This window comes from Halichoerus grypus, chromosome 6 (assembly GCF_964656455.1).
Source record: "Halichoerus grypus chromosome 6, mHalGry1.hap1.1, whole genome shotgun sequence".
In the NCBI taxonomy this organism is placed as follows: Eukaryota; Metazoa; Chordata; class Mammalia; order Carnivora; family Phocidae; genus Halichoerus; species Halichoerus grypus.
Genome location: NC_135717.1, coordinates 82,935,449 through 82,962,461, shown reverse-complemented (window position 1 = coordinate 82,962,461; position 27,013 = coordinate 82,935,449). Strand labels below are relative to the sequence as shown.

Below are 27,013 nucleotides of genomic sequence, written 5' to 3'. Positions count from 1 at the left end.
CGGGAGCCTGATGTGGGGCTTCATCCCAGACCCTGGGATCATAACCCGAGCAGAAGGCAGACGCTTAACAGACTGAGCCATCCAGGTGCCCAGAGTATGTTTCATTTTGTAAGAAACCACCAAACTGTCTTCCAAAGTGGCTGTACTCATCAGCAATGTATGAATGTTTCTTTTTGTTCATTTGTTTGCTTGCTTTTTTCTTTGTTTGTTAGGGAGAGAGAGGGAGAGAGCATGAGCGGGGGGCAGGGGGGCAGGGGGAGAGGGAGAGAGAGAATCCCAAGTAGGCTCCATGCTCAGTGTGGAGACGGACTCTGCCAGATCCCACAACTCTGAGATCATGACCTGAGCCAAAATCAGGAGTCGGATGCTTAACTGACTGAGCCACCCAGGCGCCCCTGAAAGTTTCTATTGCTCCACATCCTGGCCAGCTTTTAGTATTGTCGTGTTCCAGATTTTGACCATTCTACTAGATGTGTAGTGTTATCTCACTGTTGTTTTCATTTGCATTTCCCTGATGATATATGATGTGGAACATCTGTTCATATGCTTGCTTGCCATCTGTGTCTTTGGTAGAGTATCTGTTAAGGTCTTTGACCCATTTTTTAATTGGGTTGTTTGTTTTCTTATTTTTTGAGTTTTAAGACTTCTTTGTATATTTTGGATAAAAGTCCTTTATCAAATGTGCCTTTTGCAAATATCTTCCAGTCTGTGGATTGTCTTCTAATTCTCTTCTTCTTTTTTTTTTTTTTAAAGATTTTAATTAATTAATTTATTTGTCAGAGACAGACAGAGAAAGAGAGAGAGCACAAGCAGGGAGAGCAGCAGGCAGAGGGAGAAACAGACTCCCCGCTGAGCAAGGAGCCCAATGCGGGTCTCGATCCGAGGACACTGGGATCATGACCTGAGCCAAAGGCAGACACTTAACTGACTGAGCCACCCAGGCGTCCCTAATTCTCTTCTTCTAATTGTGCTATTGCAGAGCAGAAGTTTTTTTATATTAATTAAGTCCAGTTTATCAATTATTTCTTTAAGAGAGTGTGTCTTTGGTGTTGTAGCTAAAAGGCATTACTATACTCAAGGTCATCTAGGTTTTTTCCTATGCTATCTCCCAGGAGTTTTATAATTTTGCATTTTACATTAGATCTGTGGTCCATTTTGAGTTAAATTTTGTGAAGGGTATAAACTCTGTGTCTAAATTCATTCTTTCTTTTTCTTTCTTTCTTTCTTTTCTTTCTTTCTTTCTTTCTTTCTTTCTTTCTTTCTTTCTTTCTTTCTTCTTTCTTTCTTTTCTTTCTTTCTTTCTTTCTTTTTCTTTCTTTCTCCATGTGAATGTACAGTTGTTCCGGCACCATTTGTTGAAGAGATTGTCTTTTTTGGGCGGGGCGGGGGGGGCGGTGAATCCAACCATTTTATTGAGTGGCTTCAGAGAAAGGTTGAAGAGTTAGGAGGACAGTGAGATCTGACATCCTCAGCCAGGCCAGGATATCCTCAGCTTCACAGTCGCTGAAAGTGAAGAGATTATCTTTGATCCATCTTTTTGCCTTTGCTCTTTTATCAAAAGTTACTTGACTATATATATGGGGGTCTATTTCTGGGCTCTTTATTCTGGTCCATTGATGTGTTTGTCTGTTCTTTCACCAATACTCTACTGCCTATAGCTTTATAGTAACTCTTGAAATCAGACAGTGTCACTCTTCCAACTTTGTTTTTCCCCTTCAGTACTGTATGAGCTATTCTGGGCCTTTTGCCTCTCCATATACAATTTAGAATCAGTTTGTTAATATCCATGAAATAACATGCTGGGATTGGGATTGCATTGAATCTATAGGTCAAGTTGGGAAGAACTGATATCTTGATAATATTGAGTCTTCCTAGCCATACACATGGATTATCTCTCTATTTATTTAATTCTCCTTTGATTTTGTTCATCAGAATTTTATAGTTTCTCTCATATAGATCTTATGTGTATTTTGTTAGATTTATACCTAAATATTTCACGTTTGGGGGGTGCTAATGTAAATGTTATGTTTTAAATTTCAAATTCCCCTTGTTCATTGTTGGTATATAGAAAAGCAACTGACTTTTGTTTTTTTTTTTTGGTTTTCTGTTTTAAGATTTTATTTTTAAGCAATCTCTATGCCCAACTTGTGGCTCAAACTTACAAACCCCAAGATCAAGAACCCCTTGCTACACCCAGTGAGCCAGCCAGGTGCCCCAAACCTTGCTATACTTGCTTATTAATTCCAGGAGGGATTTTTTTTTTTTTTTTGGTCAATTCTTTCAGATTCCCTACATAAATGATTATGTCATCTGCAAACAAAGACATATTGATGTCTTTGTTCCCAATCTGTATATGTTTTATTTCCTTTTTAAAAATTCTATTTTATTTAAATTCAATTAATTAACATATAATGTGTTAATAGTTTCAGAGTAGAGGTCAGTGATTCATGAGTTGTGTATAACACCCAGTGCTCATTATATCACATGCCCTTCTTAATGCCCATCACCCACTTACCCCCTCCCTCCACCCCCTCCCCTCCAGCAACCCTCAGTTTGTTTCCTATGATTAAGAGTCTCTTGGGGCGCCTGGGTGGCTCAGTCGTTAAGTGTCTGCCTTCGGCTCAGGTCATGGTCCCAGGGTCCTGGGATCCAGCCCCGCATTGGGCTCCCTGCTCGGCAGGAAGCCTGCTTCTCCCTCTCCCACTCCTCCTGCTTGTGTTTCCTCTCTTGCTGTGTCTCTCTCTGTCAAATAAATAAATGAAAAATCTTAAAAAAAAAAAAAAAAGTCTCTTATGGTTTGTTTCCCTCTCTGATTTCATCGTTTTATTTTTCCCTCCCTTCCCCTATGGTCCTCTGTTTTGTTTCTTAAATTCCACATATCAGTGAGATCATATGATAATTGTCTTTCTCTGATTGACTTATTTCACTTAGCATAATATCCATCCACGTCGTTGCAAATGGCAAGATTTCATTTTTTGATGGCTGCATAATATTCCATTAAATATATATGTATATATATGGGTATATATACATATACATATATATATATATACATGCACCCCACATTTTCTTTATCCATTCATCTCTTGATGGACATCTAGGCTCTTTCCATAGTTTGACTATTGTAGACATTGCTGCAATAAACACTGCTGCAATAAACATTGCGGTGCAGGTGCCCCTTCAGATCACTACATTTTTATGTTAGGGGTAAGTACCTAGTAGTGCAATTGCTGGGTCATAGGGTAGTCCTTTTTTTTTTTTTAACCTTAATATAGTAGCAAGGATTTCCAGTACAGTGTTGAAGAGGAGTGGTGAGAAGGGACATCCTTATCTTGTACCTGATCTTAGTGAGAAAACTTCTAGTTTCTCACCACTAAGCATGATGTTAGCTGTAGGGTGTTGTTGTTGATATTCAATCTTTAAAACAACTCTTTGAGGTGTTTACTAATATCTTAGCTAACCTGTTGAGGACACTGAGTATCACAGAAGTTAAGTAATTTATTAAAGGTCAGTATAAGTGGTGGAGCTGAGATCCAGATGCAAGTTTGTCTGATTTCAACACTGTGTTAAGAAAGAGAAGAGAAAGGGGTGCCATCTGGCTCAGCCATTGGAGCATGCAACTCCTGATCTCCGGGTTTGAGCCCCACATTGGGTATAGAGATTATTTTTAAAAATAAAATCTTAAAAAAAAAGAAAGAGGGGGTGCCTGGGTGGCTCAGTCGTTAAGCATCTGCCTTCAGCTCAGGTCACGATCCCAGGGTCCTGGGATCGAGCCCCGCATCGGGCTCCCTGCTCCGCGGGAAGCCTGCTTCTCCCTCTCCCACTCCACCTGCCTGTGTTCCCTCTCTTGCTGTGTCTCTCTCTGTCAAATAAATAAATAAAAATCTTAAAAAAAAAAAAAAGAAAAAGAAAGAGAAGGAAAAGCAGAAAGGAAAGAGAGAAGAGGGAGAAAGAGATAACCTGAGATCTAGTCCTGATTCAGCCTTAAACCAGCTGTGACCTTAAAGCATATTGTGCTATCCTTTTCTCTATCTACAAAGTGAGAGAATAGACAACAGAATTTTTTAAAGATTTTATTATTTTTTTTTAAAGATTTTATTTATTTGTGAGAGAGAGAGCACAAGCAGGGGAGTGGGAGAGGGAGAAGCAGGCTTCCCGCGGAGCAGGGAGCCCTATGTGGGGCTCGATCCCAGGACCCTGGGATCATGACCTGAGCTGAAGGCAGACGCTTAACCAGGCATCCCAAGATTTTATAATTTTTAAAGTAATCTCTACACCCAACGTGGGACTTGAACCAAAAACCCCAAGATCAAAAGTCGCACACTCCAGAGACTGAGCCAGCCAGGTGCCCCTAAAAAAAAAATTTTCTTTTTTTTTTTAAGAGAGAGAGGAGAGCGTGTGAGTGAATTTTTGTGGGGGGGAAGGACAAAGGGAGAGAGAATCCCAAGCAGGCTTCATGCTCAGTGTGGAGCCTGACAGGGGGCTCCATCCCACAACCCCCAAGATCATGACCTGAGCCATAATCAAGAGTTGGTCACCTAACTAACTGAGCCACCCAGACACCCCTAGACAACAGACTTTCTAAAGCCAATTCTGATTTTTATGTTTTATGAAACAGAGTAAGAGGAGTAAGGAGAGAAGATGAGAGAACAATAAGTAGAAAAGGAAAATTTGGAGAAAGAAAGGAGAGGGGATGGACTTAAGAAGTGAGATTAGAAAGAGCAGAGCTCCTGGGTGGCTCTGTCCATTGAGCCTCCAGACTCTTGGTTTCAGCTCAGGTCATGATCTTAGGGTCCTCAGTGGGGAGTCTGTTTGAAGATTCTCTCCCTCTGCCCCTCTTCCCCCACTGTGTCTCTGTCTAAAAATAAATGAAGAAATCTTTTTAGAAAAAGAGCAGAGAAGGGGAGGAGGAGATGTGAAAAAGAAACGAAAGAAATAGAGTTGAGGGAAAGTGCAGAAAACTAAAGATGCTCTCCAACAGGAGGAGGGGAGCTCATTAAACTTAAGCAAAGCCTAGGGGCGCCTGGGTGGCTCAGTCGTTAAGCATCTGCCTTCGGCTCAGGTCATAGTCCCAGGGTCCTGGGATCAAGCCCCACATTGGGCTCCCTGCTTCGGTGGGGAGCCTGCTTCTCCCTCTCCCACTCCCCCTGCTTGTGTTCCCTCTCTTGCTGTGTCTCTCTCTGTCAAATAAATAAATAAAATCTTTCAACTTAAGCAAAGCCTAGGATGTGACATTCATTCATTCACTTGTTACTAAGTGACAGTTATGTACAAGGCTATGTGCCAGGTGCTCTGTTTTTAATGCAAAGGATAGAAAACAAAACGCACGAAATAAAGCTAGAGAAACTGACTGACACCAAGGAGTCAGACACAGAATAAAATATTCACTGTTGATTCAAAAGGTATATATTGCCAGGCATTGTTCTAGCTACTAGGCACATAGATGAACTACCTGCCTTCTTGGTATTTACATTCTTGTGGTGAGACTCAGGTAATACATACATATGTACATTAATGGTCAGAAGGTAATAAATATTATGAAGAATAACAAAGCCAGGAGAAGGGGAGGGAGAATGCAGGAGACATTTTCTATTTTATATATAGTAGCAAGGTAAGGACTCTCTGATAAGGAGAAAATGGAGCAGAGATGTTAAAAAGAAAAAGGAGTAGGGGCACCTGGGTGGTTCAGTCGGTTAAGCATCTGCCTTCGGCTCAGGTTATGATCCCAGGGTCCTGGGGTTGAGCCCCGCCTCAGGCTCCCTGATCAGCGGGGAGTCTGCTTCTCCCTCTTGTCTGCCTCCCCCCCCCCCCAGCTCATGCTCTCTGTCTCTCTCTCTCTCAAATAAATAAAATCTTTAAAAAAGAAAAAGGAGCAAGTCACGTGGATTTCTGTGGGGACAGTGTTCCAGGCAGAGCAAACTACAAACGCAAAGGCTCTGAGATGAGAACATACTTGATGTGTTTGAGGAACATCAAGGGGGCCTGTATGGCTAAGCAGAGTGAGAAAGAGGAGAGATGTAGGGGAGGTCAGAGAGAGAACAAAGTGGCCAAATCCTATCAGGCCTCGTGGGCCCTTGTAAGGACTTTGCTTCTTACTCGGAGTGAGATGGGCAGCCAATGGAGGATTTGAGCAGACAAGGGACTGGATCTGACCTCTATGTTTACAGTAGCATGGCTGCAGTGCACCTGAGGGGCATGTGACTCTTGATCCTGGGCTTGTGAGCTTGAGGCCCATATTGGGTGTAGAGATTACTTAAAAAAAAATTATTTTTTCATTTGATGGCAGCACGGACTGAAGCAGATGAGTCCAGTTAGGAGACCACAGCAATTATCCAAGGGAGAGATGGCGGTGGCTTAGGTGAGGGTGGTGGCTTAGGTGAGGGTGGTGACAGTGGAGGTGAGAAGTAGTTGGATTTGGAATTTAACTGAAAGCTAGAATAAACAATTGCAAATGGATTAGATGTGAGGTATGAACGAAAAAGAAAGAGTTAAGAACAACATCCTACAGGCAAGTTGCCCCACACTGCTGAAATGCAGATCATTTTAATTTTATATAAACTTTTGCAGAAAATAGGAAAAGAAAGGACTCTCCTCAATTCATTATATGGGGCCAGAATTGCTCTCATAACCATACCAGAAAAGGGCAATAATAGAAAAGAAAATTATGGGCCAATCTCACTTACTAACAGAGATGTAAAAATCTTCAGTAAAACACTAGGAAACTGAATCCAGCGTTGTGCAAAAAGATAATACACCAAGACTCACTTGAATTTATGTAAGGAATTTAAGGGGAGCTTAATATTAGAAAATACATTCATTTTATTCATCATATTGATAGATTAAAGGAATAAATCACACAATCATCTCAATAAATACAGAAAAAGCATGTGATGAAATCAACATCCATTTGTGATTAAAAAAATTTTTTTTTAGAAAACTGGAGGGGAACTTGTTAATCTGATAAAGGAATGCCTGGTATCACTAATTCTATTCAGTCTTGTAATGGGGATCCACAACACTAAAACAAGGAAAAAAAATGGTAAAAAGGCTAGATAAAAAAGAAACAAAGCTGTTACCATCTATGGAAAATATAAAAATGTGATAGCATATGTAGAAAATTCAAAAGAATCCACAAATAAATTATTAGCATAAAAGCTTAACAAATTTGCTTGACCAAAAATATACAAAATCAAATATATATCCATATATGAACAGCAGTTAGATGATAAATAATTTTTTAAATTACCACCAGTAATAGTATGAAAAATACCAAATACCAATGTATAAATATAACAAAATGTGTAAGACCTGTGTGCAGCAAATTATAACTTATTGTGAGACATTGAAGAAGACTAACATAAATGAAGAGATATTATCATGTTCGTGGATTAGAGATCTCAGTATCATGAAGATGTCAATTCTCCCTAAAGTGATTTATAGATTCTAGTGCAATACTAATCAAAATCCCAGCAGGCTTTTTGTGAGTGTATGGAACTGACAAACTGATTCGAAAATTTACATGGATGGGGCACCTGGGTGGCTCAGTCGGTTGGGTGTCTGCCTTCGGCTCGGGTGGTGATCCCGGGGTCCTGGGATCAAGCCCCGCATTGGGCTCCCTGCTCCGCGGGAAGCCTGCTTCTCCCCCTACCACACCCCCTGCTTGTGTTCCCTCTCTCGCTGTGTCTCTCTCTGTCAAATAAATAAATAAATAAATAAAATAAAATTTACATGGACAAACAAAAGCCCAAGAACAGCCTCTTGAAGATTAACAAGGTGGAGAGACTTGCCTTACCAGATACCAGGACATAATTATAAAGCCATAATAATTAAGATAGTGTAGTATTGCCGCGAGATAGATAAATTGACCACTGGGACACAATACAAGTCAAAACAGATGCACACATATATAGACATTTGATTTATGATAGAGTTTGCACTTTTTGAGCAGGAGAAAAAGGACACTTTTCGATGTTGCTGTCACAATTGGGCATCTATATGAAAGAATAAAACCAAACCCCTACCTTAAGCCATACACAAAAATCATTCCCAACTGTACTATAAGCTAAATGTAAAAGGCAGATTAAAAACCTTGTGGAAGATAATACAGAATATATTCATGAATTCAGGGTAAGGAAGCATTTTTTTTTCTTTTTTTCTCTTTATTTTTTTTTAAGATTTTATTTATTTATTTGACAGAGAGAGACACAGCGAGAGAGGGAACACAAACAGGGGGAGTGGGAGAGGGAGAAGCAGGCTTCCCGCTGAGCAGAGAGCCCGATGCGGGGCTCGATCCCGGGATCCTGGGATCATGACCTGAGCCGAAGGCAGACGCCCAATGACTGAGCCACCCAGGTGCCCCAAGGAAGCATTTTCTAAGATTCAAATATGCTATAAAGAAAAGATTGATCCATTTGACTATATTAAAATCAAAACCATCTATTCATCAAGACAGGCTACAGAATAGAAGGAGGTATTTATAACATATAACTGACAAAGGCTGTATCCAGGACGTGTAAAGAACTGCTACAAATTAATAGAAAAAATAAAACCTTCCTAACAATAGAAATTATAAGCATGAACTAAAGATTTCAATTAGCACTTCACAAGAGGAAATTCACAAGGTCAACGAACATATGAAAAGGTGCTCAACTTCATCAGTAATCAAACCAATGCAAATTAAAGCCATAATGAAATATCACTGTACGCACCAGAATAGCTAAATTTAAAGTCTGAAAATAACAAGTGTTGGCAAGACTACAGAGTAAAAACAACTCTCATATATAGTTAATGGGAGCACAAGGGGTTAAACCACTTTGGAAAAGGGGTTAGCATTATCTAATAAAGTGGAAGATGCCCTATAATGCATTGATTCCACTTCTACATACATAGCAAATACATACAGCATTATTATACATATATCTTCAAAAGCAGACCAAAGAAACTATATTGTTAAGGAACGCACACACATATGAAGAAACTATTCAGAAAAGCAAATAAGAGATTACCATATAAGTCAGAATACTGTTTACCTATGGTGAGGAGGGAATGATGTATGAGCAAGTAGGGACACACGAGTCCTTTTCAAATACTGGTAAGGTTCTTTTAGTTAGCCTGGTTGGCAGTCACATGAGTATTTCCGCTGTAAGTATTCCCTTTATACGTATTCAATATATTTTACATTTATGTTTTATTGCATTTGTCTTTATGTGTGTTGTATTTCACAATAAAAATGGGCTTTAAAGAACATCTAATTCAACACCCATACTTGACAATCTCTTAGCAAACTTGGAATGAAAGGGATTTTCCTTAACTTCATAAAAGTTATTTAAAACAAACAAACAAACAAACAGCAAACATTATTCTTACTGGGGAAACATTGGAAGCATTTCCTTTAAAACCAGGAACAAAAGAAACATGCCACCTATCCCTGCTTGTATTCAACATTGTGCTAAAGGTTCTGGCCAGCACAAGAAAAGGAAATTATAGGCATAGTATTGGAAAGGAAAAAGCAAAATGCCAACATTTGGAGATGACATGGTTGTCTTTGTAGAAAATTCAAAAAGTCTATAGAAAAATTATACAGAAGGGAGAGCTTATCAAAATGGTTGGCTCTAAAACCAATATTGAAAATCAATTGCATTTCTATATACCAGCAAAAACCCAATTTGAAATGTCATCTTAAGGATACCATTAACCATAAACAGAAAAGCAATAAAGTGCCTAGGAATAAATAAAACAGATGTGCATAATCTGTATGCAGAAAATGATACAACGCCACTGAAAGGCATTAAAGACCTAAATAAATGAAGAGATATCCCAAGTCCATGGTAGGAAATTTCAATATCAAAAGGATGTCAATTTGACTCAAATTGAACTTTGCTTCTCCCTCTCCTGCCACTCTGCCTGCTTGTGCACTCTCTCTCTGTCAAATAAATAAATAAAATTTTTTTTAAAAAGCTATAGGACAGGGTGTCTGGGTGGCTCAGTTGGTTAAGCGACTGCCTTCAGCTCAGGTCATGATCCGGGGTTCTGGGATCAAGTCCCACGTCAGGCATCCCCCTGCTCTGCGGGGGGCCTGCTTCTCCCTCTGCCTCTGCCTGCTACTCCCCCTGCTTGTGCTCTCTCTCTGTCAAATAAATAAAATCTTTAAAAAAAAAAAAGCTAGGGCGCCTGGGTGGCTCAGTCGGTTGAGCGACTGCCTTCGGCTCAGGTCATGATCCCGGAGTCCTGGGATGGAGCCCCACATCGGGCTCCCGGCTCGGCGGGGAGCCTGCTTCTCCCTCTGACCCTCCCCCCTCTCATGCTGTTTCTCTCTCGCTCGCTCTCTAATAAATAAATGAATAAAATCTTTAAAAAAAAAAAAAAAAAAAGCTATAGAACAATGCGTTATTGGTGCAGGTTTTAAAAAGTTGACTAATGGAATAGAATAGTGTCCAGAAACAGATCCATGTATATATAGAAATGTGATACATAACTGAGTTAGCAAAGCAGATCAGGCAGAAAAGAGGGACTATTTAATAAATGAGGTTGGGATAATTCATTTTCCATATTAAAAAAATATAAAATAGACTGTTAAAAAACACCATACACAAAAAATCAGTTCTAGGTAGACTTAGGACTTAAATATAAAGAGCAAAAGTTTAAAATCTTTAGAAGAATATGTAAGAAAATATTTTTCTGACCAGGAGGGTAGAGAGTGATTTTTAAAAATATTTTATTTATTTATTTGACAGTGAGAGAGAGAGAGAGAGAGAACAAGCAGGAGGTGTGGCAGAGGGAGAAGAAGCAGGCTCCCCATTGAGCAGGGAGCCTGACAACGTGGGACTCTATCCCGGAACTCCAGGATCATGACCTGAGCTGAGGGCAGACACTTAATGACTGAGCCACCCAGACACCCCGAGAGTGATTTTTTTATACAAGATACAAAAAGCATGATCATAAATGATAAAGATGCCTATGTTAAAATAAAGAACTTCTGATAAGCAAAATACATCATGAAAAAAGTAAAGTACAAGTCACAAATACCTCACAAAAGAGAAGATATTTGCAACATATAAAGCTGACAAAAGGTTAGTATCCAGAATATATAAAGAACTCCTACAAATCAATAAGAAAAATACAAACAATGCAAATGATTAGGCATTTCCCAGAAGAGGACATTCAAAAGACATGCATAAGAATATGAAAAGATTCTCAATGGTATTAGTAATTACAGAAATGCCAAATAAAACCACAATGAAATACTATTACACACCTACTGGATTGGCAAAAATTAAGAAGTCTAAAAATAGAAGTGTTAGAATGTAAATCAACGGGAACTCAAATATTAATGGTAGGAGTGTAAGTTGAAAAAACAATTTGGCATTCTCGCTCAAAGATTATTATTCTTATGCCTCACAACCTAGCAGTTTCACTAGTAGGTATACACTCCAGAGAAACTCTTGCATATATACAGGAGACAAATACAGTAATTCTCATAGCAACAATGTTTATAAGAGAGAAAAAAAAGAAAGAAACAATTCATAAATACATCAACAGAATAGACAATGATTTATTTGACATATTCACAGAGTGGCCCATTACATTCCAGTGAAAGTGTATGAACTCCAGCTACCTGCAACAATATGGATAAATCTTGGAAACACCATATTGAATGAAAAAACAAACGTACCAGAAGACAACATATCATACCATTTTTTATCAAGCTTGAAAATAAACAAGACTAACAAGTATATTTAAGCTTACATCCATTTGTGAGAAAACTATATTTAAAAAAAATAATAAAATGGGGGGCGCCTGGGTGGCTCAGTTGTTAAGCGTCTGCCTTGGCTCAGGTCATGATCCCAGGGTCCTGGGATCAAGCCCCGCATCAGGCCCCCTGCTCGGCAAGAAGCCTGCTTCTCCCTCTCCCACTCCCCCTGCTTGTGTTCCCTCTCTCGCTGTGTCTCTCTCTGTCAAATAAATAAATAAAATCTTTTAAAAAAAAATAATAATAAAATGGGATGCCTGGGTGTCTCAGTCGGTTAAGCTTCTGCCTTTGGCTCAGGTTATGATCCCAGGGTCCTGGGATCGAGTCCCACATAGGTCTCCCTGCTCTGTGGGGAGCCTGCTTCTCCCTCTGTCTGCTGCTCCCCCTGCTTCTGCGCAGGCGCTCTCTCTTTCTCTGACAAATAAATAAATACAATCCTTAGAAAAACTAAAAAACAATGGAATAATAAAAAATTCAGGAGATAGTGATTATAGGGAGGAGACAGGGGAATGAGAAGATAGGGGAATCCCATAGATGCAAGTTATTGGCAACTTTCTAGTCCTCGGGTTGGGTCGTGGGTTTACAGATATTCATTTTATTTTCCTATATCTATCATACATAACTATCATACATATAATATCTTGGGTGTCAAGCTTTATATATATGTAAAGTTATATTTATATGTAAATATTTTGTATAAATTTTTAAACTTTTTAATATTTATATTATAAATATGTGTATAAATTTTTCATTTATTTATTTGAGAGAGAGAGAGAGAGCGCACAAGTAGGGGGGAGGGGCAGAGAGAGAGGGAGAAACCCACTTCCCACTGAGCAGGGAGCCAGACATGGGGCTCGATCTCAGGACCATGAGATCATGACCTGAGCGGAAGGTAGATGCTTCACCGACTGAGCCACCCAGGCGCCACATACATATGTATTATATTTGTATATCTATATACTTAGATAATAAAGTTAAATAAAAGAAAATACTAGCCAGCTCTACAGACATTAAAAAAAAAAAAAAAAGGATGACTCCAACATTTTTGTCCTGATCAACTGGAAGAATAAAGATGCCATTTAAAAGAGAGTAAGTGTGGGGGTGCTGGGTGGCTCAGTCATTAAGCGTCTGCCTTCGGCTCAGGTCATGATCCCGGGGTCTGGGGATGGAGCCCTGCATCAGGCTCTCTGCTCGGCAGGAAGCCTGCTTCTCCCTCTCCCATTCCCCATGCTTGTGTTCCTGCTCTCACTCTCTCTCTGTTAATAAATAAATAAAACCTTAAAAAAAAGAGAGAGAGAGAGAAGAAGTGCTAAGGGAGAGGCAGATTTGTGACTGAAAAGTTTGGAAGGAGGGAAGAGGCTGGATTGGAGACAAAAATTTAGGAGTCATCAGGGGAAAAAATGATATCTATCTATTTATTTTAGAAAAAAATGATATTAAAGCCCAGAGACTGAATAACCCCCGGGGTATGACCATAGATAGAGAAGAGAGCCGAGGTGTGGCTGTCAGGGAGATGAGCTAGCAAAGCGGGCTGAGACCGAGGAATCAGTGTGGTAGAACAAAAATCAGGACAGTGTAGTATCTTAAAAGTCAGGTGAGGACTGGATGGCTCAGTTGGTTAATCAGTTAATCGTCCAACTCTTGATTTCAGCCCATGTCATGATCTCAGGGTCCTGGGATGGAGCCCCGCATCAGACTCTGGGCTCAACGAGGTTTCTGCTTATCCCTCTCTCTCTGCTCCTCCCCCCCCATGCTCTCTCTCTCTCTCTCTAAAATAGGTAAATAAATCTTTAAAAAAAGGGGGGGGTGCCTGGGTGGCTCGTTGTTAAGCGTCTGCCTTCAGCTCTGGTCATGATCTCAGGGTCCTGGGATCGAGCCCCGCATCGGGCTCCCTGCTCAGCAGGAAGCCTGCTTCTCCCTCTCCCTCTGCCCCTCCCCCTGCTCATGCTCACTCTCTCTCTCTCTAATAAATAAAAATAAAATCTTAAAAAAAATATGATGAGGCTGCATAAAAAAGGGTGACGAAGATCTCTATTCATTGATACAGCAAAATAACAAAGATACTTTGTTAAGTCAAAAGGAAAGATGTAGAACAGTATACACAGTACACCAACTTTTATGTAAAATACATGGGGGAGGGACGCCTGGGTGGCTCAGTCAGTTAAGTGGCTACCTTCGGCTCAGATCATAATCCCAGGATTGAGTCCCGCATCGGACTCCTTGCTCAGCGGGGAGCCTGTTTCTCCCTCTGCCTGCAGTTCCCCCTGCTTGTGCTCTCTCTGACAAATAAATAAATAAAATCTTAAGAAAAAAAACCACACACATGGGGGAATAAGGGATTTATATTACTATTTGCTTGTGCATGCATAAACTGGAAGAATGCATAGAAATTAGTCACACTGATTGGATAGGATTGGAACTGGAAAGATGGTGGAGAGGGGAAACAATGAGAACTTTCACTATATACCTTTTTATATATTGGAAACTTCCCTTGCACATGTGAATGTATTACCAATTCGAAATAATGAATTGTAGGGGCACCTGGGTGACTCAGTCAGTTAAGCATCTGACTCTTGATTTTGGCTCAGGTCATGATCTCAGGGTCCTGAGATCAAGCCACGTGTTGGGCTCTGAGCTGGGCCTGGAGTCTGCTTAAGATTCTCTCTCTCCCTCTCCCTCTGCTCCTCCCATCCCTAAAAAAAAAAGAAAAGAAAAAAAACCCACTAATGAATTGCAAAAATTAAAGAGTTTAATTTAAAGTAATAAAAGAGAAAGAGAAGGAATGAAGTGGAAGAGATGGTGAATAGAGACCATCTTTTGAGAGGCTTTGCTGTAAAGGGAAGCAGAGAAGGGCAGACACTGGAGGGAAAGGTGGAGCTAGGGAAGGCTTGTTCTAGGCTATAAGAAATTACAATGTGCTCACATGCTTCTGGGATAAGCAAGTAGAGAGGAGAGTGATGCCACAGAAGAGGGAGGACAGCCACTGGAGTGACGACTTCAGGTGGCTGAGAAAGCCAGCGATCCCCCACAGAAGGAGAGGTGGGCTGCGATGTAGTGGCAGTGGGGGTGGGGGAGAGTTCTCTTCTGTCTGCTTCTCTTCTCTTGGAGAAGCAGCAAGCGGGATCATCAGCTGTGAGTGAGAAGAGTTTGGAAGGACGTTGGACATTTGAGGACAGGAAAGAGACAGAAATTTACCCTGACAAATACTGGGAAACCCCAATGAGCACAGAGATAATGATAAAGATACCAGCAGAGCCAGACACAGGGAGAGAATTTCTAGATTGTGGAGTGTGGGAAGGTTTTCAAATTCATCCGAAGACACATTTATCACTCTGTATTTCACTGTCTCCTTCACTAGATTCTAAGTTCCATGAGGACATTGATGACTTTGTTCTTGCTCTCTGCCGTATCCCCAGCCAGCAGCACCAGTGCCCAGCATGTTCCCAAAAGAGTCATCGAAAGAATGAATGAATCAAGAATACAAGAAATAGGGGTGCCTGGGTGGCTCAGTCGGTTAAGTGTCTGCCTTCGGCTCAGGTCATGATCCCGGGGTCCTGGGATCGAGCCCTGCATTGGGCTCCCTGCTCATCGGAGAGCCTGCTTCTCCCTCTCCCTCTGCCCCTCCCCCTGCTTGTGCTCTCTCTCTCTCTCTCTGTGTCCAATAAAGAAATGAAATCTTTATTAAAAAAAAGAATACTAGAAATAATTGGTAATGATCCAAAGTCCTCAGTGTAAAGGGCACTTACACGGGGAGTGAATATTCACTTGGTAAATCTCACCCACACCCATCACATAATGAGTCCTCTTAGAGCATGTCCTCAGGATATGGGGCTTACTGCGCCAGCCCAGGATATGGCATGATTTGCACACCCTGCCTCGCATGGCCTGCTTTGCATTCAATGTGTACCGTCTTTCCCCGGCCACCGGGAAACACTAGGAGGGTGGTACAGTCACTGCTGTGCTGACTTCTGAATGAAGGGCTGTCAGGGAAGGACAAACAGGAGGGCAACCACTGCAGATGCTGGTCAGAACAGCAGGCTTCCTTCCGGGAGGCAGGAGTGCCAGGCTAATGACAGTAATAATGCAGAGGATGAAGGGCAAGAGTCTGGAGGGGCGTGGGTGTGAGCAGAGACTCAACCTACAGCATTCAGCACAGGGCAGAGATCAGGGAGGGCAGGCAGACAGAGAGGAAAGGCAGGGGGAGAGCAGAGAAGAGAATGGGCAGGGGTCCCAGGTAAAGTTTACCAAGCAATAAATATTGAACATCTACTATGTGCCAGGCTCTGAGGATACAAGGTGAACAAGACAAAGGAGATCTTTGTTCTCTGGTGTATGGCGGCTGGGGGTGGGGCAGGGGCAGGGGGAGGCAATAAACAGTAAACAAATATAAGATCACTTTAGAGAGTGATGAGTTGGAAAGACAATGAAACATATTGAAGAGACAGAGTGGGTGAATGAATGACAAGAGGGAGCCAACCAGGTGAAGAAGAGGGTGAGGGGTGGGCAAAGGATTTCGGGAAGAGGTAGTCAAAAGTGCCAGGGTGCTAAGGGAATCATTTCAGATGTTCTAGAACATCAAGAGATTTGATCTGGCAGGAGCATTGTTTGAACATCGAGGAAGAGTACAAGTTGGAGGGCCTCTCCTAACAATGAGCTCAGATTTATACCAAGTACAATGAAAAGCCACTCAAATATTTTAAGCAGGGAAGAGCATAATATGATTTGGTTATAAAAAGATTACTGGATATTGTGAAGACTGGTTTGTATAGGGCAAGGGCAGAAGCAAACAACCAGCTAAGAATCTATTGCGTTATTCCAGATGAGAGATGATGGCTTGAACCAGGATGGAAGTAACAATGGTGGAGAGAAGTGGGTGGGTTCAGGATGTATTTTGCATGCAGAGGTCACAGAACTTGCTGGTGAATTAGATACAGGGCAAGAATTAGAGAGAAAGGGGAAAGGAGGAAAAAGATGTTCCCTAGGTTTTCAGCCCAAACAAGTAGTTGTCATGTCCCAGGATGGGACACAAAGAGAGAAATGGATTGGTGGGGGAAGAATTCAAGCCATTTATTTTAGCCACATTAGCTTCACATGGCCATTAGACATCCAAGTGGAGATGTCAAGCAGGTTGTTGGATAAATGAGTCTAGAGCTTTGGATATAAATTTAGGACTTGCTGACATTTACATAGTATTTAAGCCCTAGGACTGGATGACATCACTGGACAGAGAATGTGGAAAGAGAAGAGAACCAAGGACTGAGGCATAGTGAGCGCTAACATTTAGAGGTCGAGCAGAAGACTGAGAAGGGAAAGCCAGTGAAGTTGAAGGGAAACTAAGAAGAGAGTGGTGTCCTACAAGTGCAATCAGAATAAAACATGATTGGGACACCTGGGTGGCTCATTCAGTTAAGCATCTGCCTTTCGTTCAGGTCATGATCCCAGGGTCCTGGGATTGAGTCCTACATCAGGCTCCTTGCCCAGCGAGGAGCCTGCTTCTCCCTCTGCCTGCCGCTCCCCCTGCTTGTGCTCTCTCCCCCTCTCTCTCTCTGACAAATAAATAAATAAAATCTTTAAAAAACCCAAAAAAACAAAATAAAACATGATTGAGAAGGATGGGGTAGAATGGAGTGAGAGTGGGGATAGGGGAAGCTACTTTTGATAGAGGAGTTAGGGAAGGCCTCTCAGAGGAAGTGACATTGGATCTCAGTGAAATTTTAACGAAAAAAAATGTGAGTCATTGTGAAAAGCCAGGGGAAAACATTCCAGGCAAAGGGAACAGTAAGTGCCAAGGCCCAGTGGCAGGTTAAGATCCTCTAGTTCTAGGAACGTAGATCATGTCCAATGTGGCTGGGGCATAGAGTGTGAGGAGGGGAAATCAGAAAGCAACCTAGTGGACAGGTCATATAGGGTCTTGTAAGTCACAATGAGGAGCCTGAATATTCTGAGTGCTAGAAAAGCTGAGTAATGCAACTTGATCTACTTATTTTAAAGATCATTTGAGTAGCTTCCAGGAGGATGCACTGTAGCAGGGCCAGAGTGAAATGGGGCATCAAGCCTTTGGGATAATCCAAGGATGGTTCGAGGTCTTTACCCCCACCCCCAGCCCCACCTAGATCCCCGGCGCTCTGCAATGTCCACCAGGGGCGAAACGGCCTTGGGGATGCAGAGCCTTAGGTGACTCAGAATCTCAGAAAGTGACTGGAATGACCATGGGTATCCATGGAGTTGGGTGAAAGGGGTGGAGAAGCCCGCTCCCTGGACCCCGGGAATCAGACTGTCGGTCCCGCTCCGCTGCCCTCTCCAACCCTCCACCTGGGACCCAGCTGGGCGGCAGTCCTGCGGCGCGGCAGTGGGAGGGTTAAACCGCGCGTGGCCCACCGCGGGAGGGGGAGAGGCGGAGACCTCGCGCTCGGAGCTGCCGCGCCGAGCCCAGCCGAGCCGAGCGCAGCCCGAGCCCAGCCGAGCCGAGCCGAGCCGAGCATCTCCCGCCGCCGCCGCCGCCGCCGCCGCCCCGCGCCCCGGGCGCCCACCCCCCACCCTCTCCAGCGCCCCGGCTGCCGGCCAACCCCCCCGACCATGCCCCGTGCCCCACAAGCCCCCGCGACCCCCCAGCCCCGCGCCGCCCCGAGCGCCCGCAGCTGTCGCGCCGCCGCGCCAGGCATGCAGGTGAGCGAGAGGGACCCCCCACGCCCCCGCCCGCGGGAGCCCGGCCCTGCCCTTCCCGACTCGGCGCCCTCGGCCCCCCGCCCCTCCCGGCGCGGTCCCTGGCCCGGGCTCGAGCCGCCGGCCCCGAGGCGCGCCTTCCCCGCCGCGCTCTCCATCCCTCCGCGGGTCCCGACTCCATCCTGCCCTCCTGGCGCAGCGGTCACAGTCCCCGCGGCTGCCTCCATCCCGCCTTCGGCTCAGCCCTCGGCTCCGTGTATCCTCCTGCCTCGGGTTCCCTTTCTGCTCTCGGCGCTGCCTGCCTCGCAGTCCCTTCGCTGACCTCCTGGTCCTCGCTTTCCTCCCCACTCCCGCCCTTTCCAGCCTGCACGGGGAGCGCGGGCCGGTGGGAGGGGGGGGCCCGGGGCAGCGCTGGGGATGGGGCCCGGTTCCCCCACCCCAAGGCTCCCGCCCCACCCCCAGCTCGTCTCCTGCGCACAACAGGTCGGTGAGAAGCGAGGAGAGGGTGGGGGTGGCGCGCCAGGCTGGGGACTGCGGGCTTCCTGGAGGGGGTGGCTAAAGGGGATGCGGGGCTCAGGGACTGGAGTTGACGTTGGTTTGGGGGGGGGGATGCATAAGGCTGAGAGGCAAATGAGTCCTGGAGTCAGCTGGCCACAGATGTCCCCGTGAGCCCTTCTCCGCTTCACTGGTTCGCTCTAACCTCCTTCCTCCCTCCCTCGATCCCTCCCTCCAGCTTCCTTCTCTTCGCGTCCCTCTCTCCCTTCAGCCCACCAGGCTCCCATCCCTATATCTTTCCAGAGCTCCATATCCCTTTACATTTGAAGAAACACTTTCCAACTCCTCCATCTTTGCTGCTCCGTTTTCAGTCCCCCGTCCCTTCCTCTTCTCATCTGGTCCTCGGTATGATGTTCTCTCCTTTTCCATTTCCTTTCTCCGCGTCCCTGGTCTTCTCCACCCCTTTTCTCTCTTCCCCTTCCACTCTCTCCACTTCCCGTCCTGCCTAGACCTTTCTTTCCCTGTCCTCCTGCCCTTGCCTCTTCTTCCCCTGATCCTGCGACCCCTTCGCTTTCCCTGTTTCCCTCTCTCACCTGTACTCCTAGCTTGTTCTCCCTTCAGCATCCTCCAGGCTTCCAATCTTCCGTACCCACACCCTTCCCAGTCCATCCTCTTTCAGGCGGACTCCTCTCCCTCCTGCCGTGCTCTGTGCCCAGTTCTTCACCTTTCTTTCACCTTTCTCTTCTCCTCATACTCTTACCATTCACCCCTCTCCCCACAGCCCACTTCCCCTTGCCCTTCCCCAGACTTTCCCATCATATTCTCCTGTTATTCTCTGAGAGCACTTAGTGTGCAGATGTAGACCCAGAATCCAGAGGACCCAGGGTGTCATATCCTCATCCACTCTGGGGAGCCTGGCCCCCCTGGATCCACCCCCTTCAGCTCTGAGAACATGTCCTTCCTCTTTCAAAACCCAACTATCCAGATTCTCCCAGGACTCTACCCAGGAGAGCTACATTTGAGGGGGTGGCCTCTCCCCAGCTCCACCTCCCTTCAGAGAGCACCTATGCATTTGGATGATTTAACATTGAGCAAAAATTATACTCTGTAGTTTCTCTCCCACCCACCTCTGTCTTTCTCTGTTTCTTCTTTTTTTTTTTTTTTAATTTTATTTATTTGACAGAGAGAGACACAGCGAGAGAGGGAACACAAGCAGGGGGAGTGGGAGAGGGAGAAGCAGGCTTCCCAGAGAGCAGGGAGCCTGATACGGGGCTCTATCCCAGGACCCTGGGATCACGACCTGAGCCCAAGGCAGACGCTTAACCACTGAGCCACCCAGGCGCCGCTCTTTCTCTGTTTCTTTCTTTCCATCCCTCCATCCCCTATTTCCCTTCTCCTGAAGATGTAGATTCCCCGGGGCCCATCAGAAGAGAACCGCTTGGGACTCCAAGCAGGCTGGGCAGGCTGGAGTGCTCCCCTTGTGCACTCGCCGCCACACACACATTCACGCACTCACTCGGATTGACTTCCTCTTCCCTCCCCCACTCTCAGACTCCCTCCCTAGCGGTAGGTGCTCAAGGAATCACAAGGTTCTTGGCTCTAAATTAAGCTCCAACAAGAGCTTGGAGCTGTGGGCAGAGGAAGTGAGAAGGCAGGAAGCCAGAGAAGTAAGAGTAGACCCCGAGGTGGGGAAGTTACAAGGATCTCTGGGCAGTAGTAGATAGGGGCTGGGGGCTGGACAGGAACCACTCTGGGAGATCCCCCCACCCCCCAGAAGGATGCTAAGCGGCAGCTGACAGCCTCGGAGGATCTGGAGGGTTGATCCGGGTAGGACTGGTGGCTGAATGAGCTGGGGAAGCGCTCAGGGCAGGGTTGGGATGTGACGACCCCCTCTCTCCCCCAGTAAAGGCTGAAAATCTGGGTCACAGCTGAGGAAGAGCTCAGACATGAAATCCAAGATGTGGTAAGTTTGGCACAGCAGAGGGAGCCTGGAGTCCACTTCTCCTGGGGTCCCGGCCTCTTCCCTCCTAGGTCCACCCTGGGCCTTCCTTCCTAAGGGCCAGACCCTAGGAAGGGAGGAAATGAGGCCAATCTTCCCAAAGCCCACCTGCTTTTCCCGAGAAAGCTGGAGGGAGGCAGCCCGGGACCTCTGGTATGAGCCTGTGCTCCGCACACAATAAGCCCAAGACAGACGGGCTTTGTCTCACCCCCCTTCTCTCCCTTCTTGCAGGCCCACACTGCTCCTGTCCCACCTCCTCCCTCTTTGGCCACTGCTGTTGCTGCCCCTCCCACCACCTGCTCAAGGTTCCTCCTCCTCCCCTCGAACCCCACCAGCCCCAGCCCGGCCCCCCTGTGCCCGGGGAGGCCCCTCTGCCCCACGCCACGTGTGCGTGTGGGAGCGGGCACCCCCACCAAGCCGATCCCCTCGGGTCCCAAGATCGCGTCGGCAGGTCCTGCCAGGCACTGCACCCCCTGCCACCCCATCTGGCTTTGAGGAGGGGCCACCCTCATCCCAGTACCCCTGGGCTATTGTATGGGGCCCTACAGTGTCTCGAGAGGATGGGGGGGACCCCAACTCTGCCAATCCTGGATTTCTGCCCCTGGACTATGGTTTTGCAGCCCCCCATGGGCTGGCAACCCCACACCCCAACTCAGATTCCATGCGGGGTGATGGAGATGGGCTCATCCTTGGAGAAGCACCTGCCACCCTGCGGCCGTTCCTTTTTGGGACCCATGGGGAAGGTGAGTGCGAGTGGGAGAGCCTGGTAGGGGGCATCTAGGGGTGGGGAGGCTGGTTGAAGTCTCTACGGGCAGCAACAGAGATCTTGTCTGTTAGCTCCTCCCACAAATGTGTCAGGCTCTGTGCCGGCACAGGGGCAGAGATGAAACACCCTCTGAGCCCTGGAGGGACTCAGGTCCACTGGACAAGACAGACGTGTGAACACTCAGGGATGAGTCAATGTACTAAGTGCTCTAATAGAGGCACACACAGCATGTTTTTAGGAAAAGAAGGGAGGGACTTTTGCCTGGGGATCAGGACACCTTCCAAGAATTGACATTGGAGCTGGACCTTGAAAATGGAGTGGGAGTATTCCATGCAGAAGAACACCTTGAATGAAAGGGACCTTCAGGGTGACATTTCTGCTCAAGGAATGCCAAGATAGGGCCAGTTTGGGGGTGGGGCTAGTGCAGAGATGGACATTTCCACCCCTAGTTTCTATACAGAGAGAGGGGTTCTCTCTGACCTTGGAGCCTCCTCTTCATCACATGTACACAGAAGATTTGGGACTGTGGAGGAAAAGAACTAAAAACTTCAGGGAAAGCTGATGCTAAGAGTGAAGGGCGGGGGGGTCAGGAAAGCAGAAAGAGTTGGACATTGTGGATTCAAATGGCAACGCTCCGCAAGCTTATTGAACCTGCAGCCTAATCCCATACCCCACCCCCTCTTGGCTCCTACCACCTCAGGCCTCCCTAAAACTTTCTCCCCCCCAATCAGGTGTGGACCCCCAGCTCTATGTCACAATTACCATCTCCATCATTATTGTTCTTGTGGCCACTGGCATCATCTTCAAGTTCTGGTAAGCTGCAGGGAGGAGGGTGCTGGCAGATGGGGACCTAAGTTTGGCAATGTTTGGCTGGAAGGAGGGCAGGAGCAAGGGCAGCATTTTTGCTGGAGGTGGGCTAGGAAGTGGTGGATTTAAGCAAGAAAAACCTTGGGAAAAGGTGGTAAGGATTTGGGTGGGGGAGATGGTGAGGAATCAGGGCAAATTCCTTTTCCCAGGGAAATACAAGGATAATGGGAAAGGGAGGAGAATTATTTATGTGCACTGGGGGCTTGCAAGGGATGCCTTGGTGGGCATCCCTTGTCCCCATTTCCTCCAAGACAGAGAAAACTGACCCATTCTGCAGAGCCCCTTCTTGGGGCTGCCTGGGGAAGAGGGAGAAAGTCTGGAGGTTTCTTTGCACGCATTTAATAATGGGTCACTCAGTCCTTCACACTTTGCTGAGAGAATCATTAGACTCAGGTGTCCAGGTCATTAGCTGATTTTGAACTAGAACTAAACCTTCCAGGCGCCTGCTGAGGAGAGAAATGGCTCTTCCGGGTATGTATTGGGGAGGGGGCAATTCTGGGGGACTCTGTGTTGATGGGGAGGAGGTACTGATTCTGCGGGTCTGGACCAGGTCCGGAGGATGGTTTACATCCCTGAACCCCCTGGGGGATAGGGAAAGTAGCTTTATGGACACTCAGTCTCCAGATACTTGATATAGGGAACTGTTAAGAGGCCCGTTTCTCTGCTGTAGGATGTTGGGGTGTCTGAGGGAGGCTGGGCGTCACCAGCACTGCAGGCCCAGGATGGGGGCTTCTTAAATGTGTGAGAGAACCTCTTTCCTTCCTGTGTACCAGCTGGGACCGAAGCCAGAAGCGGCGCAGGCCCTCTGGGCAGCAAGGTGCCCTGAGGCAGGAAGAGAGCCAGCAGCCGCTGACAGACCTGTCCCCAGCTGGGGTCACTGTGCTGGGGGCCTTCGGGGACTCGCCTACCCCCACCCCTGACCATGAGGAGCCCCGAGGGGGACCCCGGCCTGGGATGCCCCAGCCCAAGGGGGCTCCAGCCTTCCAGTTGAACCGGTGAGGGCAGGGGCAAAGGGCTGGGAGGGCTGGGAGGTAAGGCAACTTTGGTCCAGAGCCTCGGTTGGGGGTGTTCCCTCCTGGGTGGGTGGGGAGGAGGTAGACCTAGACCCCACACAGCCCCTGGCCCTCCCTAGGACTGGACCAGGTCCTCTCTAGGGGACCCTTCCTTCTCCCGCTCTCTGTGGATCTCTGTCCTGTTCTCACGCTGTCATTTAACTCAACTCTGCCCTCTTATCCTGGAGTCCCTTTTTTGCCTTGGACTTCCCTTCGATTCTGGCTTACCCAGTGGTTCCTGACTGTGCCCTCTCCCTCTTCCTCTCAGGATTCCCCTGGTGAATCTGTGATGCCCCCCAATGTTGGGGTGCCGCCAAGCAGGAGGCCAAGGGGCCGGCATAGCCCCCATCCCACTGAGGGTGGGGCAGCTGTGGGAGCTGGGGCCACAGGGGCTCCTGGCTCCTGCCCTTGCAAACCACCCTGGAACCCTCACTGGCCCCATAGGCAATCCTACCTGCTCACCCTCCTTTAGGTGGGGGGCCTCACATATTTGTGGCTTCTGGTCCCCCATCCCCTCCCTTGCACACTCACATGAAAGCCTTGCACACTCACCTCCACCCTCCCGGGCCATCGCACACATTTGTGCCCTTGTACAGCCAGTCTGCACCCTCTCTCCACCCACACCGCCCCTTCCCATCCCTCACATTCGCCCTTTGTTTCACACTCTTCGCTCTCTTCCTCCCACATTCCAGGCTCAGCTCAGTCACTCAGTGGTCAGTGGGTGACTCTCTCGTTACCTCTCACTCGCATTTCCTGGCCCCATGTTGTGGTGTTGTGTGTTGTGCTTACACTCTCCCTCATGAACACCCACTGATCTAGTTTCTGTGGCCCCTGCATGCTGCCCCAGAGGTGGGTGGGAGGTGAGCTGGGGGCTTCTCGTGCCCCCATCTGTCATGGTCCCATCCCATTCCATGTCATGTGTTTCATTGTCTCCCCCATCCCACTCCAAGGGCGTGCTCATTACCCTGAGGGCTCCCCCATGGGAATGGGGTAGTGAGGCCCCAAAATTCCCCCCAACTGCTAAATTCTGTTGTCTGGGAGATGGGTATTGGGGAGTCACCTGCTGCACTACATGAGAAAGGGGCTCCCATTTGCCCTTCCCTTCCTCCTAAGTCCCTTTTGTCTTGTCTGTCCTGGCTGTCCGTGTGTGGGTCACTCTCTGGAATTCAGAGTCCCTGAGCCAGTCCTCCACTTCCAGGCCTCCCTGAGGGTCTCCCTAACTTCATCTGGGCTGCCAGGGACTGGGGCCAGCTGGTTCAAGGCCATCGGGAGCTCTGCCTCCCAATCTATCCCTCCCCTTCCTGGCCTCCCTCACACTCCTCCTCCCTGCCCTCCTTGGTTTTTTCACTTCTCCCTCCTTTGCCTGTCCCCCGCCCTTCCCCTCACATTTGTCCCTGCGTCTCACCATTTTTCCACCTTCTTCCTTTCTTCCTCTCTTACCTGGCTCCTATGCTGTGATATATATTTTTGTATTATCTCTTTCTTCTTGTGGTGATAATCTTGAATTCTTGTGGGATGTAAGTTTCAAAATTTTCAAATAAAGCCTTTGCAAGATACTGGAGTCCCCTGGTTCTGCTTATGAACCCTGAAGAGAGGAGAGGGAGGCGGCAACAGGCAACCAAGAAGGGAGGAAAAGAAGGATGGGAGGTTGGAGGGAAACCTTTAAGATTCAGTGTGAACTGGCCTGCTCTGACCTGGAGTTAGGGTTCCTGGGCTTTTTTTTTAAGTGGGGTAGGGGCAGAGGGAGAGGGAGAAAGAGAATCTTAAGCAGGCTCCCAGCCCAGTGGGGAGCCCGACGTGGGGCTTGATCTCATGACCCTGGGATCATGACCTGAGTCGAAATCAAGAGTCAGGCGCTTAACTGACTGAGCGACCCAGGTGCCCCTTGGGCTTTAACTTGGGAGAGAATGGAAGGGAGAAACTGAAGGGAGCAGCCAGAGCAAGAGAAACTAGAGTGGCTTGCTTGTTACTTGCCAGGGAAGGTCAAGAGAGACCATGAGAAAGGAGACAGAGAAAAGGGACAAGCAATGAAGCAAGCAAGAAAAGGAGGAGAGAGCTGATAAGACATATGGAGGGTAAGGAGTGAAAGGAGGAGAGAGAAATGGAGTAAAGAGGAAGAGGTGAGAGGGGCCACAAGAAAGAGGCTGCCCTGCTTGGTTTATTTTCTGCCTTGCTCCCTAACTCACCCCCATCTACAGCTGCCCCCCAAAAGCTGTGCAGCATTAGAACCCCTGTGGTTAACTCTCCCTAGCTTTCCCCACTCTGCCCTCTCTGAAAGAGAGGCGCTGCTAGGGTGTGGGGGTGGAATCAAGGGGTATGTCTGGGGGAGGGAACACAGGCTGCCCAGCTGGGATCAATCACCTCTGAGCCCCCCATTCTAGGTTTGGCTCTAGTGACAGCCTTGCAAGAGCCCACACATCAGCCTCTCAGCTGCTGCTAGGCTCTGTTGCCACGGTAACCACCCAGGTCCCATTTCTCCCCCGCCCCCATCTGTGCCCCACTTGCTCCCTGGAAATGGGGAGCTCCAGGGAGGAGACTGTAGTGAGCGAGTCTGGGCTGCCCCGGACTCTAAATGCCTCCATGTATTTATCTTTGCAGCTAGAATTAGGAGTGTATAGGTGTTGGTAGGTGTGTGTTTTAGGTGTTGGGGAGCTTTACTGTCTACTCAAGGAAGTGTGGCTGAATCCATATAGCACACAATGGTGAGTGGGGAGGAGGGAGCATATTTCTCAGGATCAGAACAGTATATACTTTCGGGGCATCAGTCTCCCTAAGAAAAACAGTGCTACAGAGGAAAAAGGCAGAGCAGGGGCAAAAGGAGTCATGAACCAACTAAAAGCAGAGGTGCAAAGCCAACAGCTGCTGAGGAGGGCTCCAGGTCAACTCAGTGGGGCCTGTAGAGATCCCAGCAGCAGCTGGTGGAGGGAGAGGGCTGGATGGAACATGAGAGTGCAGGAAGAGGTGCCGAGGACATGGGTCGGGGGCAGTAAGGGTGAGATCTGAGGTGGATGGGAGAAGAAGCCTCACTAACATTTCCCTTCTTTTCCCCCAAGAATCTAGTCTTTGTCAGGTCAGGGTGGGTGGGCAAAAAGGAGCACTGGCTTAGAAGGGGAAGGAGCTCAAGTGCCTGGAGAGCACGCTGGGGCTCTATCACCCTCTGCCAACTGTAGTTCTTCTGAGGGACAGTGTGACCCCGAGGCTCATCCATATGCAAAAGGCATGCATGAAGGCCCCTAATGAAGAGGGAATTAATTATTGCCTGATTAGCCTGCTGTTTCTCTAAATTTAAATAAATTAAAATACACCAGCAAAACACTGGGAAATCCTCACCTGTTCCTTCTCCCTAAATGCCCTCCTTCCCTATGGAAAGTCATATGGCAGGGAAAGACAGGAGAAAGGAGATGTCCTAGTCTTCCCAGTTG

The 27,013-nt window shown here is 46.8% G+C and overlaps 1 protein-coding gene across 2 annotated transcripts; it reads left to right on the top strand.

Moving 5' to 3' along the window:
• Positions 1–18,355: 18,355 nt before the first annotated feature.
• PIANP (PILR alpha associated neural protein) lies at positions 18,356–25,147 on the top strand. 2 transcript variants are annotated; one of them, XM_036117727.2, is made up of 6 exons: positions 18,356–18,415; positions 20,811–20,870; positions 21,138–21,649; positions 22,404–22,485; positions 23,313–23,534; positions 23,860–25,147. In XM_036117727.2, the coding sequence occupies exons 2-6, from the start codon at positions 20,854–20,856 to the stop codon at positions 23,879–23,881; spliced, it is 855 nt and encodes a 284-aa protein (XP_035973620.1). In that variant the 5' UTR covers positions 18,356–18,415; positions 20,811–20,853; the 3' UTR covers positions 23,882–25,147. The 2 variants fall into 2 exon arrangements, with proteins under 2 accessions (XP_035973620.1, XP_077931665.1); XM_078075539.1 differs by lacking the exon at positions 18,356–18,415 and adding an exon at positions 18,876–18,895.
• The last annotated feature ends 1,866 nt before the right edge of the window (positions 25,148–27,013 follow it).

Bases quoted from the DNA above. Each gene is read 5' to 3' on its own strand.
- PIANP (XM_036117727.2), top strand. The intron at 21,650-22,403 runs GTGAGTGCGAGT...CCCCCCAATCAG, and splicing joins TTTTGGGACCCATGGGGAAG to GTGTGGACCCCCAGCTCTAT. The intron at 22,486-23,312 runs GTAAGCTGCAGG...CCTGTGTACCAG, and splicing joins GGCATCATCTTCAAGTTCTG to CTGGGACCGAAGCCAGAAGC.